At 33.1% G+C, this 17,272-nt stretch overlaps 1 protein-coding gene across 2 annotated transcripts in view; it reads left to right on the top strand.

The window, feature by feature from the left end:
* ANKRD13C (ankyrin repeat domain 13C) overlaps window positions 1-17,272 on the top strand; it is a 92,124-nt gene that overhangs the window by 17,803 nt on the left and 57,049 nt on the right. For both annotated transcript variants that reach the window (XM_070405372.1, XM_070405371.1), the window contains exons 3-5: window positions 6,527-6,631; window positions 12,271-12,356; window positions 13,526-13,571. In XM_070405372.1, coding sequence (XP_070261473.1) covers window positions 6,527-6,631; window positions 12,271-12,356; window positions 13,526-13,571 — 237 coding nt within the window. The remainder of the gene's footprint in view (window positions 1-6,526; window positions 6,632-12,270; window positions 12,357-13,525; window positions 13,572-17,272) is intronic.

The raw sequence follows: 17,272 nt of genomic DNA, 5'->3' as shown, positions 1-17,272 counted from the left end.
CTCGCTCTCCGGCCCTTGAAGCAGCCACAGCTGCTGCTGATCAGGCCCTCCCCCAGCGCAGGTGCGTGGAGGCCCCTGCCACCCCGCCCCTGACGCTGCACGCACAACCTCCTCCTGTTTGGTCGACCCGTTATGGCATCCCGGTTAATTGGCATATTTCTCTATTTTATATATAGAGATATGTATATGTGTATATGTGTATGTGTGTATGTATATGTGTGTGTGTGTGTGTATACACACACACACACACACACACACACACACACACACACTGAGTGGCCAGATTATTAGGACCACCAGATGTTTGTAGGCAAATTAGCTATAATTTCGCACTGAAGTTGCTAGAGGGCCAGACCATTATAAATAGGGAAGCAGGTTATCATGACAGTAGAAGTGATTTTTTTCGGAAGATATGGGTAAACAACAAGATTTAACAGCCTTTGAATGTGGGATATATTTAAACGTGAGTGGCCAGATTATTATGACCACCCCATCAGTACTTCGTTGGGCCACCTTTTGCCTTCAATACTGCAGCGATTCTTCTTGGCATTGACTCCATGAGATGTTGAAAGGTGATATGAGGAATCTGACACCATGCCTGATGAATAGCACTGTCCAGTTCTGTGAGATTTGATGGTTGTGGAACCAGCTGCCTGATGGCTCTTTTAACTTCGTCCCACAAATGCTCAATTGGATTGAGATCTGGTGATTGTGGGGGCCACCTAAGCAAGGTAAAGTCTCCCCCATGTTCTTGAAACCACTTCTGCACAATACGAGCACCGTGGCATGGCGCATTGTCTTGTTGGAAGAAGCCTTCTCCATTGGGATATGCCATTAACATGATAGGATAAACTTGATCAGCAGCGATACTTAGGTATGTTGTGCTATTCAGACGTTGTTCCACACGAATTAAAGGGCCCAAATCATGCCAGGAAAACATGCCCCAAACCATAACACTGCCCCCACCAGCTTGAAGGGTTGTACCTCATGCATGTGAAGTGCATGCTTTCATGCTGTTTCCACCAAATTCTCACTCTGCCATCTGCATGATGCAACTGGAAACGTGATTCATCGGACCACATGGCTTTTTTCCAATGCTCGTCTGTCCAATCCTTGTGTTCCTGTGCGAATTGGAGTCGTTTTATCTTGGTAACTGCAGACAGCAAAGGTGTTCGAACAGGCCTTCGGCTTCCATATCCCATTCGATGCAGTGTACGGCTAATTTGCCTACAAACGTCAGGTGGTCATAATAATCTGGCTACTCAGTGTGTGTGTATATATATGTAATAATCTGCCTTTTCCTGATTTATTTTTCAATGTTTACGGAAATTGAACATGACCTAAAATAACTGTTCTAGAATCCAAAATAATCATGACTTTCTAGTTTCAGTATTCACCACTAAGTAGTTTTGTTTCTTAGGTACCTGAATTTCTGAGCAAAATGTTCGATGGGTTTTGTTCATCTCAAGCCAAGCCACAGTAATGAACGACTGGCATGCTCATGACTTATAATTGGGATACGTATTTACTTTTGTGAAACTAGCTCCATCTACCTGGCTTGGGATGAGAGTTGGGGGTGAGAGAGAGAATCAGAAATACAGAGGAAGAATGTTTAGTTTAGCAGGTATGTGGGTAGGGAAGGCCATGAGAGTCATCTCTATTATAGCAACATTGGTGAACATGTATCAGATGTAGTTGGCTAAATTTGACCAGTAAACACTTGCACTTTTTCCCAAAGGGCATTGGAACAGAACTTTAGAAAATAACAAATATGTTCATCATTTACAATATGCTAGGTGCTCTTTTTTAGTGCTTCACACATATTTACTCGTTTAACATAACCATGGAGGAAAATACTATTATTAGCCCCATTTTACAGATTTAAAAAAACTTAGCTCTGAGAAGTTAAGCAACTTTTCCAGAGTAAAGTTGCAGGATTTTACTGAACATGGAGTATCGGGCTGTAGAGCTTGGATTCCTATTATGCTGAACTGCCTTGATCTCTTTTTACTGAGAACCATTAAAAAAAGATATGATCTATATCAAAGTTAGCTAACATCATGTCTTCCTCCAGTTTTCATGGCAGACGTAGTTTATTAGATGCCAAGACTGATTACTATTCTAAATTTTGTACTTTAATACAAGTATGGATTTACCAGGATTTGAATGTGAAATGAAGCATATTTACCATCCCAGGCCTAAGTGTTCTAATGTTAGGTGGAGGTATTGTTATGGTTCATCATAGGTTTATATCAGCCTGTACAAAATGTAGTTCACAGAACATTGGTTTCCTGGGATATTGCTAAGTATTTTGAGGAAAATAGTGTCTCCAGGTCTTATCAATTTGGAATATAGTGGATTAATAAGTATTAAGCAGTTTTCTTTATTATGGACATTCTTAGAACTTTGATATGCATTGTGGGGAATGCATATCATGGGTTGTTGCATCTCTGGGTTGTTGAGGAAAGTGTTGGTTGGATTGGAGTCATTGTTCCTTATAGTTATTTGATGTTTGCTCTTTTTCATAAGTATCTTAAGACACTGGAATTCTGTGGAAGGTATTTTGGGAAACTGATGATTCATGATCTGCAAATAATGTTGGTATTTGCTCTTTCTCAGTCCTTTTCAGTAATATACTGACCAATTTACTTTTGTCCATTTATATTTTTCCCTTTTTTTTTTTTAAATCCTCACCCAAGGATATTTTTTCCATTGATTTTTAGAGAGAGTGAAAGGGAGAGGGAGAGACAGAGAGAAACACTGATGTGAAAGAGACACATAGATTGGTTACCTCCTGCATGCCCCCACCTAGGGCCGGGAGCCTGCAACCGAGGTATGTACCCTTGACCGGAATTGAGCCCGAATTGAGCCTGGGACCCTTCATTCTGCAGGCTGATGCTCTATGCATTGAGCCAAACTGGCTAGGGCTATTTTTTCCACTTTTATACTCTTTTTTTTTTTTTTACTTTTTAAAAAAACTATGTCCTTTAATATTTTTTGATATTTGGTTGCACAAGAGTCAAATAGAAATGTGTAGTAGAAGTTAAAACATTTACCTTGTACTTAATTCTGTAAATTAATTTATTTTATTTTTTTTCTTCTTTTATTGTTTAAAATTTTACATATATCTCCTTTTCCCCCAATTAACACCCCCTTCCCCCCAGCCATTCCCACCCAGGGCAAGCCCCCAGTGTCTGTGTCCATTGGTTACTGTAAATTAATTTTACATACTATTGTTCAATTTGTGCTACTCTGTTCTCTATCTTCTTCTTTAGAGCTATACTATACCTTTTGTGATTTCATTGTTGAGGGGCACTTTCTGTTTGTATACTTCTTTGTAAGCACAGTATAAATTCCTAGTTCATTCAAATTGTATTTATTGATTGAGTTAGAGAGAGGACTATCATATGACTCTTACACTTTTATTTATTTCTCTTGCTCATCTTAACCTACTGAATAACCTTATTTTTTCACCTTTGAGGTCTGATTTTTCTGAATTTCTGGGTCCATTGATCATGTTGGCCATGTTGGCAGGAAAGATTTTGAACTATGGATTTTAATTAAAATGGATTATACTTAAGGAAGATTTTAAGAATCTTTAGGAGATGAAATAGAAAACTAATCTTTAATTCTTATACTTTTTGTTAAACATCAGAGATGTATTCTTCAGGCCCGTTGCTGCAACTTTTAATTCATTCTCAGTCTTTTTTGGATATGCAATTTAAAATTTTTCTCCCTGAAATAATTCTAGGATTATTCTAACTTTCATAAGAGTCTCTCTGGATTTTCTGTTTTGTTTCCAACTGTCCTATTTATCCCATCTACTCTCTTTGTATTTACCACCTTTATAGTTTTTGCTTATTTATATGTGATTTCTGTTTCTCATGATTTCATTTTGTCCACATTACTTAAGTTTTAACTTCTTTGTGCCATGCCTGGTTGATAACTACCTTGTTTTCTTATTATTCATTTTTAAAATACAGAGAGAAGGCATTTGACTGATCCTCTTTTTTTAAAATGTATGAGAATGTCATAGATCATTGACATAACTATGGTTATCTGACTTTTCCTTAGTTGCTCATTTCTATGTCAGTTGAGTTATAACTGGTGAGTAAAGGGCACCAAATTCAGCAGGTTTTGTGGTATATTAGAAAACATAGTTGATATATCTAGCATGTAAATCATGCTAATCCTATACCTTAGTTTACACAATTGGGATATTTGCTTTAGACATTGTTGTGCATCTTGCTTATTATTTTTAAATTAAAAATTTTTCTTTAATGATTTTGAAGTTATTAATACATTCTTATTGAAATAATTGAAATAATGCAGAACAAAGATGTACAGGTGTGGGCAAAAGTAGGTTTATAGTTGTGAGTATGTGAAACACAGAAGTTAATAAAGCTATTGTAATAATCATAACCTGCATGTTTCTTTCCATACAAACAACTGTAAACCTACTTTTGCCCCCCAACTTGTATAAGAACATATCTTCTACTTGTTTTCTGATGATGTTAGCATTAATAACCTAATGTGTATCCTTGCACATTTTACTAATTATAACACAGAGGCTTAGTTTACTTTTACTGAAGTTAAATCACTAGATGTAGTACTTTGCCATGTTTTTCTTTTCACTCAAATGTTTATCATGAAATATTTTTACAAGTCTGTAGATATCTATTCATGTTTGTGTTTCCCCAACTTCTTTGTATGTGCACACATATACACATTTATATAAAACCCTATGTTAGGTTTCTTGAGGAGAGGGTCCATTTTATTTATTTATTTTTAAAAATTCTTTTTATCTTGTCTATCATTTTCTCTCTTTATTAACCCCCTCCTCCCAATTAACATGGTAAGCCATGTTAACCTGTTGGATATAATTCTATACTTTTCCCCATGCTTACTATTATATACAAATTATATACAAATATGTGTGTATGTGTCTAAATACACACTCATATATGTAATTTTTTAGTTATTCCTTTTAAAAAATTGGGATCATAATATATAGTTCTGCATTTTCATTTAGCAGTACAATGTGGACATTCCACATTGGGATAGCTTAAATTTATTCCTTTAAAATTATTTTTGCATTCCTGAAAACTTTCAAATATATGTGAGAAATTATCACAACGAACACTGAAATACTCTCCATCTAGGTTCAGTAATTGTTAATATTTTATCATATTTACATTACCTTTTTATCTTAGCAGGTTATATGTATTACTGTTGCTGTACCATTTAAAAATTAGATGTGGACATAATGACATTTTACCACCAACTACTTCAGCATGCATCTCTAAGTCATTCTCCTTCATAACCGTGATATCGTTATCACACCTAAGAAAATTAATAATATTATTGAATATCTGATATCTAATTCAGATTTTATTTTTTTTTTCAGTTTAAAAAATGTCTTTTATAGATGTTTTATATCAAACCAAGACACGTTCGAGGTTTACTCATTGCATTTGGTTGATAGGTCTCTTTATCTTAATCTAGAAAAATTTGCCCAGCCTTTTCTTCCTCCTGTGAACCTGTTAGAAGTCTTGCCCAGCTAATTTGTAGAATGTCCCCCAATCTTGGATTTACCTATTTTCTCGTGATATTATTTAACTTTTTCTTTGTTTTCAGTCTCTCCTGTAAATTGAAAATAAACTATAGAGGCTTAATTAGATTCAGGTTAAACATTTCTGGAAAGCATGCTGCATAGGTGATGTTATGAACTTTTTTTTTTTTTTTTTTGCTTTTGGGTCAGGAGAGGAGCCTGGGAAGTGGAGAGGGTTTGGAGAGATGAGGGGAGGGAGCCAGGAGAAGGGGCACTGGGGCTCTGGGAAGGGGCCCAGGGAGCTCTATGAACTTTATTATATGGCATTACTTTAGGATACACATAATGTCTAGTATCTCACTATTAATGCCACTCAGTCTGTTTACTTGTTTAAGAGATGAAATAATGAGCTTCTCATTTGATATTACAATCAAATCTTTTTTGTTTGATGTAAATTACTCTTGAGGTTCTTGGATTATCTTTTAGAGTAGAAAACATTTTCAAAATACTCTTGAGAACAATTACTAAGAGACATAATTCTTCCATTGCAGAGATCCAATTTATTTTTAGAACTGATACTTCATGAATCTGAGGATCTGAAATAACCTGGTTAAGATACATAGAAATTATTATTATTATTTTAAAAATATCTTTATTGATTTCAAAGAGGAAATGAGAGGGAGAGAGAGAGAGAGACATCAGTGATGAGAGAATCATTGAATGGCTGCCTCCCGCAATCTGGCCATGTGCCCTGACCAGAAATGGAGCTGTGACCTCCTGGTTCACAGGTAGATGCTCAACCACTGAGGCACACTGACTGGGTGATCCATAGGAATTAAATATTTAACTCTCCATAGTGCAGTATTTTATGGATTTGTTTTCTATTAATTTGGTTTCTTGAATTTTCACATGATTTTTATATTGAGCTTCTAAAAATTACATGATGTTTGATATTATTACCACTTTATGTTTCAGAATGTGCCCATTTACTTTTGGCTCACAATGCTCCAGTAAAAGTGAAAAATGCTCAGGGATGGAGCCCGCTGGCGGAAGCCATCAGCTATGGAGATAGACAGATGAGTAAGCAATATAAATTACAGCTGTTATATAGTCTAAAAATATGAATTGATTGATGCATTTGAAATATTTTTCATTTAGCATAACTTTCTATGCTCTGAAAAGTGTACAGTTATTTATAAGTTTATATATGGATTATTAGGAACTTGAACATTGCATGATACATAAAAATAACTGAGGAATTATGTTTAAAAGTATGTTTGTTTTTTTCTCTTTTAATAGCATTCTGCCCTATTGTTATTGTTTTTTATCATTTACTTTTTTATGTTTTAATCCTCACCTGAGGATATTTTTTCCATTGATTTTCAGAGAGAGTAGAAGGGAAGGGGGAGAGAGAGGGAAATAGAGGAGAGAGATGAACATCGATGTGAGAGAGACACATCAATTGGTTGCCTCCTGCACACATCCCAACCAGGGCAGGGATCGAACCTGCAAGTGAGGTATGTGCCCTTGACTGGGAATTGAACCCAAGACCCTTCAATGCATGGGCTGATGTTCTAACCATTGGGAAACTCCGGCCAGGGCTTTATATAATTTAGATTGAAGGACTTTTTAAAAATATTGAGAAAAAAATAAAAATAAAAACATTGAGACTTGACTGTCCTTTCTAACAACTGCTTAATTTTTTGAAGATTAATTGGAACTGAGAATAATCGGTATATCAATATCAGTTATGTATCTGTTTTAATTACTAAAAGCAAGGAACAAGTGTGTCTGTTTTAGTCTTCAGAGAATTTCCAAAAAATGTCAGATATATTTTTCACAATTTATAGACTGTTCAGTTATACCACTCTCCCTCCTCCTACACCTTTTTTTTTCCAGTTTCATATATTATTTTTGTCAAATATATCTCAATAGTTGAATATTTTATAAAATTTTGAATGGTAATATTATCTTTCTTTTAGACTTTGAGGCTGAAAATAATCACTTCAGTCTAGCTTTGTAGAAGGAACTATAAAAAATTTTGGCAGTTTTATTTTAAAAAAAGCATAACGTTGGACACTATTGAGTTGTTATTTGGTTTTGATTTTATTTTTGATTCTAAGTTTTGGGCTCTTGCGGGTTTTTTCTTTATGTTTTAGCTTTACAAGTAATCCACATATTATATCTGTGGAGTTTCTGAACACCTGGGACAACTTTTAATGGTGAAGTTAGATTTGGGCTTAAGATTTAATATGAGGTAAAATTGTGATATTTTAACAACTATACTACTATGTATATGTATATGTAAGTTTTTCATTGAGAGCTGTCCTTTCTGGACAAACATCAAGGGACCCTTATGAGAGCAAGAAACTGTACTAACCCTAGAATTATTTTAGGAAAAGGATAAAAATATACAGCTCTAAGAAAGTGAGAATAAATTAAAAGTTGTAGCAGTTGGTCTGAATAAACTTTCTCTGATATATTTTTAAAAAATTTTTGTTCACTTTTTTTTGGGAGAAAGAGAGAAAGAAATATCAATTTGTTGTTCTACTTATTTATGCATTAATTGATTGATTCTTGTATGTGCCTTGACCAGGGATCAAACCCACTCCTTGGTATATCAGATGACACTCTAACCAACTGAGTTACCCAGAAAGGGTTCTGATATTTCTAAACGATTAGCAGAGTGGAGAGGAAACGAGGTGGGTTCCTGGATTTCTGACCCACCTTGAGACAAGTGACTTTCAAGGATTCTCTTATTCAGCATTAGTGAATATTTATTGAGTCCTTACTATAAAGCAAGTGTATATAGTAAGATGTAGAGAATAAAGACATGGTTTCTACTCTTTAGTAATTCATAATCTATGGGAAGGCCAATAAACAGAGTTTTCTAAGAAAATAAATTATTTGACATATAGTAATAAATTTTAATGTAAAAATTGAGGCACATATTAGTTAAGGATGTTATAAGAGTGATTTCTGTACAGTGATATTTTTTAAAAATAATTTTATTGATTTCAGAGAAGAAGGCAGAGGAAGAGAGAGATAGAAACATCAATGATGAGAGAGAATCATTTATTGGCTGCCTCCTGCATGCTCCCCATTGGGGAAGTCTTCTGGAGCCAGCAATGAGGACTGGAGCTCCAGAAGACTTTACAGCAGGGTTTGAGATTATTAGATAAAACCTAAGACTTCTTGATTCAGTAGGAGATAGTAGATTTTTAGAAAAAAAATCTTTAGATCAAATGTGGTAATCTTGTCTTAAAGAAGAGATACTGTGTTTAGAGAAGTAAGGGATAGATTAGAAACATAATTAAATGAAAGAATTGACAATGGTTGATTATCTCCTGGGTAGTGATAGAAGGATTATGGGTAACTCCAAGATCTCTATCATATATTAATGGTGATCTCATTGATTAGTTGATGTATAGAATATAGAAGGAAAAGCAATATGGGATTTAAATAATTAGGTGTTAAGCTTGGTGAGTTTGAGTTATGTGTGGCACATCCCGGAAGAACTCTCCAAGTAAGAAGTGGGAAATAATTAGAATGGAGTGTAGAAGGAAGTGGAGGGCAGAAGGTACAGATTTAAGTAATAAATCTGGAGCAATAGAGCGTAGTTCTAGAAGCTTTAGGAACAATAAATGGAAAACTTGAAAAATACTGGGAGAAGAAGGCAAGAGGAAGTTAAATTAATTGTAGTTTATTGGAATATAAATTCATTTGAGTATGAATTCTATCTAATACCATCTAAATACTCTAAAGCTAATTTTATTTGAGTATGAATTTTATCTGATACCATTTGAGTATGACTTTTAAAATATGGAAGTACAAATACTGAAACCCCAAAAACATAGTGGTAATTTTGTATAATTGCATTCTGAATGTTTCTGCTTCCATAAGAAAGTTTGAGTTGATGTGATTTTCTTTTAAATGTGAAGTCTCACAGAACAAGAATCTCTTTTTGCATATATTACTGTGCTATATAGTATTGTCACTACCTTTTTAATAATGTTTGGTCATTTTTATGTCATTTTGTGTTATTGAATGCCTTCTTCAGTCAGTTGCGGTATGTTCAGTTGATGAAAAAATATGGCTTCTGCTTTACTAGTGCATTAAGAAGATACCTTTTCAGCCTAGGAATTGAATTCTTTTTATTGTTTACATTCAACAGAGGCCTATTTCAAATTTGAAAGCAAGAGAGGTTGAATAAAGATTTATTAAAGTATTAGAGCTTATAGTGAGGAAGAAAAGCTACTACATTTGGGTAATGTATCTCTGATATTAGATTTAAATTGTAACAAACATGAAGGTTAACCAGATTCATATAAATTTGAATCTGTAAAGAATCTTAATGATTATCTAGGTCATTGGTTCCAGACTATTTGGATTTCACAGACCAGAAAAATATTTATTTGAGGATTGATGCAGAATAGCTAACATTTTTATTTTAGTGTATAAGAACTTTTTTTTAAAAAAAAGGATAACTTCACCCAGCCTGCATGACCTATGAACCAGGAGATCAAAGTTCAGTTCCTGGTCTAGGGCACATGCCTGCGTTTCGGGCTCGATCTCCAGTAGGGGGCGTGCAGGAGGCAGCCGATCAATGATATTCTCATCAGTCTCTCTCTCTCTCTCCCTCTCTCTCTCTCTCTTTCCCCCCCTCCCCCCTTTCTTCTTCTCTGAAATCAATAAAAATATATTTTTAAAAAAGATAACTGCTTTCTTCTGCGATCATTTTATTAAGAAAAAGACATTTTTAAAGCCAAAAATAATAGCAAGAATAGTTCTTGAATTAAAATAATATGTAATCTATAAATTAAAACCATCCTAGTTTCCAGTTTTTTCATTTTGCTGCATCTCACTGGAAACTTGAACAATTGGTCACTGAAATGTAGACTTGTATTTGGGAATTATTGACCTAGGTCACAAAGCTAGTTTGTTTATTTTTGCTTTTGAGTTTTTTTTACTGTGTTAAAAATATATGTAACACAGCCAGTTTATAAATGAGATCAGGTCTTATGTTCTTTGGCTTCTAGTCTCAGCCTTTTTTACTGTTCTGAAAGATCTTTAGTAATTTAAACATTGTTCTTTGCTTTTTGGCTTTTTAAAATATATTGTAATTATTGTTAGACCTATGGTTAAAAGTAAGAATAAACTTTACTGTTCTTCAGAATTGTTCCTTGGCCTTTTCCTAATTTGGCCTATGTGGACAAAACAAATCTGGTTCAATCTTTCACTGCCATTCTTCTTTCTGTTTCTTTCGTTTTTTAAAATTTTTAAGTCCTGACCTGAGGATATTTTTCCATTTTTTTTTTTTTTAGAGAGAGTGGAAGGGAGGGAGAGAGAAACATCAATGTTAGAAAGACACGTTGATTGACTCCCACAGGCTCCTGACCAGGGCTGGGAAATGAGCCTGCAACCGGTGCACATGCCCTTGACCAGAATCAAACCCTCAGGACCCTTCAGTCTGTGGGCCAATGCTCTATCTACTGGGCCAAGCCAGCTAGGGCATTCTCTTTTTTTTTTCTTTTTTTTAAAAATATATTTTATTGATTTTTTACTGAGAGGAAGGGAGAGAGATAGAGAGTTAGAAACATTGATCAGCTGCCTCCTGCACATCTCCTACTGGGGATGTGCCAGCAACCCAGGTACATGCCCTTGACCGGAATCGAACCTGGGACCCTTCAGTCCGCAGGCCGACTGAGCCAAACCGGTTTCGGCCATTCTCTTTTTTTAACCTTCTGTTTTTGTGTGTATTCCACATAGGCTTGAAATAGTTTATAAGACTGCATATTGTAAAATAGAAAAAATAGTACTTTTACATATATATCTATGTACGTATATGAAAAAATGTCAGGACCAAGAGGAGAAATCACGTATTGATGTATATATTTTTTAATCTCAATGCACACTTTTCCATCTTCTTATTTTGCTAGCCTTAATTCATTCAAGTCTAGTGTTTTCCCTTATTTCAGTAAATGTTAGCGATTAACTGATTTTTGCTAGTCAGTTTTAGACCATCATTCTAATAGATAAAAATCATAATTAGTTAATTGTAGGCACAGTAAGTAAGCAATTTATATTGAGGCTTAATTTTAACTATATAGCAGATTTTACTTTATTCTTATTTGACAAATGAAAAAAAAGAAACTTAAGTTTGGGAAAATTTTCTAACTTGTCCAAGTTTATACATAGCTAGTAAGTAGAAAGCTGGGGTTTGCACTTTAATGCAGTGTTTACATCTTAACTATTGAGAAAATACTAAGGAGGTCTTCAGGTTTTATTAGATTCAGAAGTTATTGTTAAAGATAGAATAGGATTCATTTCTGTATTTTTTTCTGTATTAGTATTATGTGAAAATAAAACCTCTAGTGAAAATTTGGAGATATACAGTACCTGGTAACAATTGTAGATACTTACGTTTTTAGAAAAGTGGTATCCAATGGGATTTTTGAGATCTGCTAACTTTGAGATCTTTTAGATCAGTGTTACAACAGGACATTGCATCATCTGATTGAGATTGCTAAATCTTGGCTCAGTCAGGTAAATTCATATAGATAATTTAAAACTAGGAAAACTAGTGTGAATAATAACAGCCTTACTAAACTTATTTACTAACTACATCTCTCAATATATCTGTATAAAAGTCAGTGAAATAAAATTTTTTAGTATGGTGAAATCTATTTTAAATTAATTTTTTTTAATTTAAATTTTAGTTACTGCTCTTTTAAGGAAGCTTAAACAGCAATCCAGGGAAAGTGTTGAAGAAAAACGACCTCGATTATTAAAAGCCCTGAAAGAGGTAGGCTGTATTTCTTTGCTGATTTTGCATTCAAAGAATAATTGTAAGTGTGATTTTAAGCATTTTTTAAAATATAGTCTAATTTCTCACTAATTATTAAGGGTCAAGAAGTGGTAAAAATCCTGCTTAAGTTAAGCAATAATAACATAACAAAATACTCTGATTATGATGTATAAATGTACTCTTAATGGGAACCACCATTCACTTTGAACTAGGAAAGTAAATAAAGAATTATTGCTTTCTTAGATGAGAGCTCTAAGAAAAAAGGAGGTAGGTCATAGTTAATGGCAATAATTTTTCTTTGTCCTTTGGATTAAAAGATTTCTAAGAGCTGCAGCCCCTGCTTCTAGCAGGAGCAGTTTGCATTTTCCTTATATAATTCTTTTTGTGCCTTACCTCTTGATGGTAAGAGCTGGGAGTGCTAGCATAGAAAGAGAGGTTTATTTTCTGATGTTTTCTTCTGTATTTTTGATGGCTAAAAGAACTGTGGAATAAAGATAGACCTGTGATGATGATTATGTCTTTTCTTAGGTATGCCTTTTATTTTTTTTGAGCTCTGAAGGTATAATTTTTTTTTTAAGGATATTTGATTATAATAGTTTCTTTAACAGTTATAGTCTTTGGATGTTTAGTTTTTAATTTGTGAAATAAAATTTTACTCTGTAGTTCTCATATGGTGACATATTATTTCAGATTTAATAAACCTTTGTGTTATTACTTTGCAGAGATAAAAGTTTCTATTGTAATGGATTGTTTTTTTAGACCATTGTGAGGCTATATAAATAATCATTTTGGAAATCATTTTTTATAACACTTCTAAAGTTATTAACTATTTTTACAATAATGCTTATTGTTATTTTAGTTATGCTGAGAAAAGGAATATTTATTTATGTAAATTTAAATGTCTCAGTTTCAGATATTTTCTTATGTAATTAAAATGTTATAAAACCTATAGTGCATATTTCCTTTGTAGATAAATGTGTGCTATTGTAATGTTTTATTTTAAATAATGGACATTATTTTCTTTTTCTCTAATCTAAACATTGAAATTTTCTATTTTTGTCTATAGATCTTAAATGATAACAAATTTTTAAAAAGCAAAATGTTAAGTAGATATAAGAACTATTAACTAAGGTGCATTCAGTAATTATTCATATTTCATTTTCTAGCTAGGTGACTTTTATCTAGAACTTCACTGGGATTTTCAAAGCTGGGGTAAGAGTGTGCTATGCTTTACTATAACACATGTACATACGCAGAATTACAAATGAAAAAAATAACTATTGTATATACTTGTTAACATAACAAATTTGATACTTGCCCCAGGAAAATTAATATTTTCCATTATGTTGAATGTAATAAACTAAAGTGGTTGTTTGTAAAGCATTAAAGTGGTATTTCATTATCTCAGCCTGATTAGTAACTTTTATAATTTTTATTTTAAGATTAAAAATGTCTTACATTTTTAAACAATGAAATGCAGGTTTAAATATTATAGTACTTTAAGGAATGTTCAGAAGAAGAGAGAACAATTATGAGATCATTAGATTACTGAATTAAAGGAAGTTTGATATAGTACTTGGATCCCTGAATGGGCAGAATTTGGTTAACATTTAATTTTGGATAGTTTATCAACTTTCAATCATTTTGGCCACTTTTCCTATATTCTTTATAGCTACTGTCTTTTTTCATTTTAAATATATTTTTATTGATTTCAGAGAGAAAGGGAGAGGAAGAAAGACTGAAACATCAGTGATGAGAATCATTGATTGACTGCCTCTTGCACGCCCCCTACTGGGGATCAAGCCCGCAGTCTGGCTTGTGCCCTTGACTAGAATCGGGACACTTCAGTCTGCAGGCTGATGCTCTATCCACTGAATCAGACCGGCTAGGGTTATAGCCACTGTCTTAACATACTGTTTGGTTACACACTGTTTCTATTATTTATGAAAGACCTTAATTCCAAGATATTTTGCAGTCATTTATTTTACCTTAGTAAGTTTCTCTTTTCCCCATTGTTTAAATAGGGAGCTTGATCCTAGTGACCTTAACTAACTAAACAACTGCCAAAACAACTAAATTTTGTTTAAAAATTTTAAACAAATGTAATGTGTATATATGAGCTTACATTTTTTTTAAAGCATCTGAATTAATTTTATGATATAAAGATATTTGAATGCTCTATGAACTTACCCCAAAAAATAATTGTAAAAATAAATCATAAAATAATTATAAAAGTAAGATATTGACAAACATGGAAATCATTGTTAACGTTTCATACTGATGTTTCGAAATCTTTTTTTAATGTTTACAAATGTGTGAGTGTGGGTGCACAAATATATGCTTAGCATTCTTTTTATAAAAATATATTTTTGATTTCAGAGAGGAAGGGAGAGGAAGAGAGAGATAGAAATATCAATGATAAGAAAGAATTATTGATCGGTGGCCTCCTACACATCCCCCACTGGGTATGGAGCCCACAACCTGGGCATGTACTGTGACCCGAATGGAACCGTGACCTCCTGGTTCATAGGTCAACTCGCAACCACTGACCCACACCAGCTGGGCCTAAGCATTCTTTTTTTAATGGAATTATACTATTATATGATATACAGTTTGTCATTTTTATTTAATATATCACAGGCATCCTACCATCCTACCAGGCATCCGTTCATGAGGAAGTACTTCATTTATTTTAACAGCTTCATAATACTTTACAGCATGGATGATTAAGGTTTTCCTAATGTTTTTCATCTCTAAATGTAAAGTTTTAATTCCTAAATAAAATTAGTTATTTCCAAAATTGTTACAATTCTACCTGATCAGGCTAGTTTTGGCTTCATCAAAATCACACATGATTTTGGTATTCTGATAGGCCTACCTTGCCTTTTTGCTTTATATATTATCCAGGAGCCCTGGTGTATTAGACCACTGAGAAGAAAAGAGGTTTGTAGTGGCTTTGAATAATAAAAGAGCTCCAAGTCAAATTGGTCTAAAGTCAAAATACATTTTTTCACTCTGTTTTTCAACATTTTATTGAGACCCTATCTTCCTTGGTGATCTTAAAATAAGGGTGTCCCTTGAGTATAATGGTTCTTTAACTGATTCTCTTAGTAATATTAGTGGTTTAAATTCTAAAATAGTCCATTTATCTTGCTGAGCAAAATGTTTTAAAATATTTTGAAAGTGACAGTTAAGTTATATGAAGAAATAAAAATGGATGTAATCACTCCTGAAAGTGTACATCCATCCATAGTTACAAACACATTATAAATGTTGCATAATCAAATTCATGATGCAACCCCTGAGGTACTTGTTGAAAGTATTGGGTTTTTTTTTTGAGAACTTAACTTTGACACAGAAAAGTCAGCACATCTATTTGTTGCTGATAAAGGATTTTTCTGATTTCTTGTCAAACCTAACTTCTGATGGTTAGATGGCATATGTAATCCTAAAAACTAAAACTCATTGACTAGATTTAGCTTAGACACTTTGGATTTAAAAACACTGTCTAATTTTTATTATTAGATTCGATTATCAAACTTTATTCTAGAGTTCAGGCATGTTTCTTCTCCTTGTCAAAACCCCTAAAAAAAGCGGGAGGGAGGGGCAACCCAGAAGTAAGGGGGAATCTAAGAAATACTGAGATCCCAAGATTAAGTTTAATTTAAAGGAAGTGGAGCATGCAAACTCTACTCTCTTTCCTGTACTGTCATATTCAGTGTTTGGCTGAAAATAGCCTCAGACTTGGTTAAAGTGGGGATAATAATTGCCCCATCTTTTGCAAATTTTTGTTTTGTTGTAAATGAAATGTAATCATGTTTTTGAAGGAAGCCCTATATGTTGTAAAATGTTAAATAATTTACAGTATCATAATCACTACTTCAAAATTAGGATTATGCATATAACATGTTTCAACAGAAAAACTGATAATTTTAAAAGTTTCTTTATCTCATTATCTACAGAATGTCCATTCTAACCTATATATTTGGGGTTGTTGTTTGCACATTATGAATGGAAGACATTAGACTTAGAGATGCTAATTAAAATCAGGAAGTAAGTGATAGCAAAACCAAAACTTTAATTTAGAGACTCTTCATTTTTCAGTTCAGTAAATTATGCTACCTTTAGAATGGCATGTTAGACTCTCAGATTATACTGAGCTAACTTAAAATATAGAGAGTTTAATTCTTCAGTTTACACGGGAAAGGAAAAAGTCATCACAGAATTGGGAAAGTATAAATTGCTCTATTTTTAGAATTCATTTCATAGCAGTATTCTTTTTTGTTGATACCATTCCCTCTTTCCTTTTGTTTTGTAGCTTTTTTGCCACTCTCCCAAATCCCCAAGCTTCTTTTTTGCATATCCTGATTTTTTACTTTATATAAACATATTTAACATCTTTAAATGCTCTTCAGAAACATTTTCAATTACTCCAAGTATATTCCATCATTCTTGTTTTATATTTAAGTGATTTTCTTATTTTCTGCGTTAGATTATTTTCTTGAGATTTATTTATGAAATAATTTTTGAAATTGTGCTTATGAAAAATTACTTCTAAGCATTTTATTTTTTTTTTGCATTCATTTCTTCCTCCTTTTCTGATTTTTCTAAATTTTTTTTTGTAGGTTTCCATACAATTTCAAAAAATGTAGTAGATTAGGTTAAATTAATTTCGAATGCTATCTTCTGATCATTTTTTTCATGCTGCATCAAATACTTGAGGAAGGAAAACTGGATTTCAGTTAATGAGCATGAAAGAAGAGCTTTGACCATTGACATAAATTTACACTTCTATTGCTTTTCTCAACTTCTGTTGTTTCATATAAGGGATTTTTTTTTTTTTTTTTATCAGAAAAGTGATTTCTTATATACTTTGACTAGGGTAACTGTTAGTTGGTATTCCATTCTCTTTG

The sequence above is a fragment of the Myotis yumanensis genome, unplaced genomic scaffold (assembly GCF_028538775.1).
Source record: "Myotis yumanensis isolate MYYU_CA2020_CCGP unplaced genomic scaffold, mMyoYum1.0.hap1 SCAF_2, whole genome shotgun sequence".
NCBI classification, from domain to species: domain Eukaryota; kingdom Metazoa; phylum Chordata; class Mammalia; order Chiroptera; family Vespertilionidae; genus Myotis; species Myotis yumanensis.
Note: the sequence above shows the minus strand (reverse complement) of the source record. Positions and strands in the feature narration are given on the sequence as shown.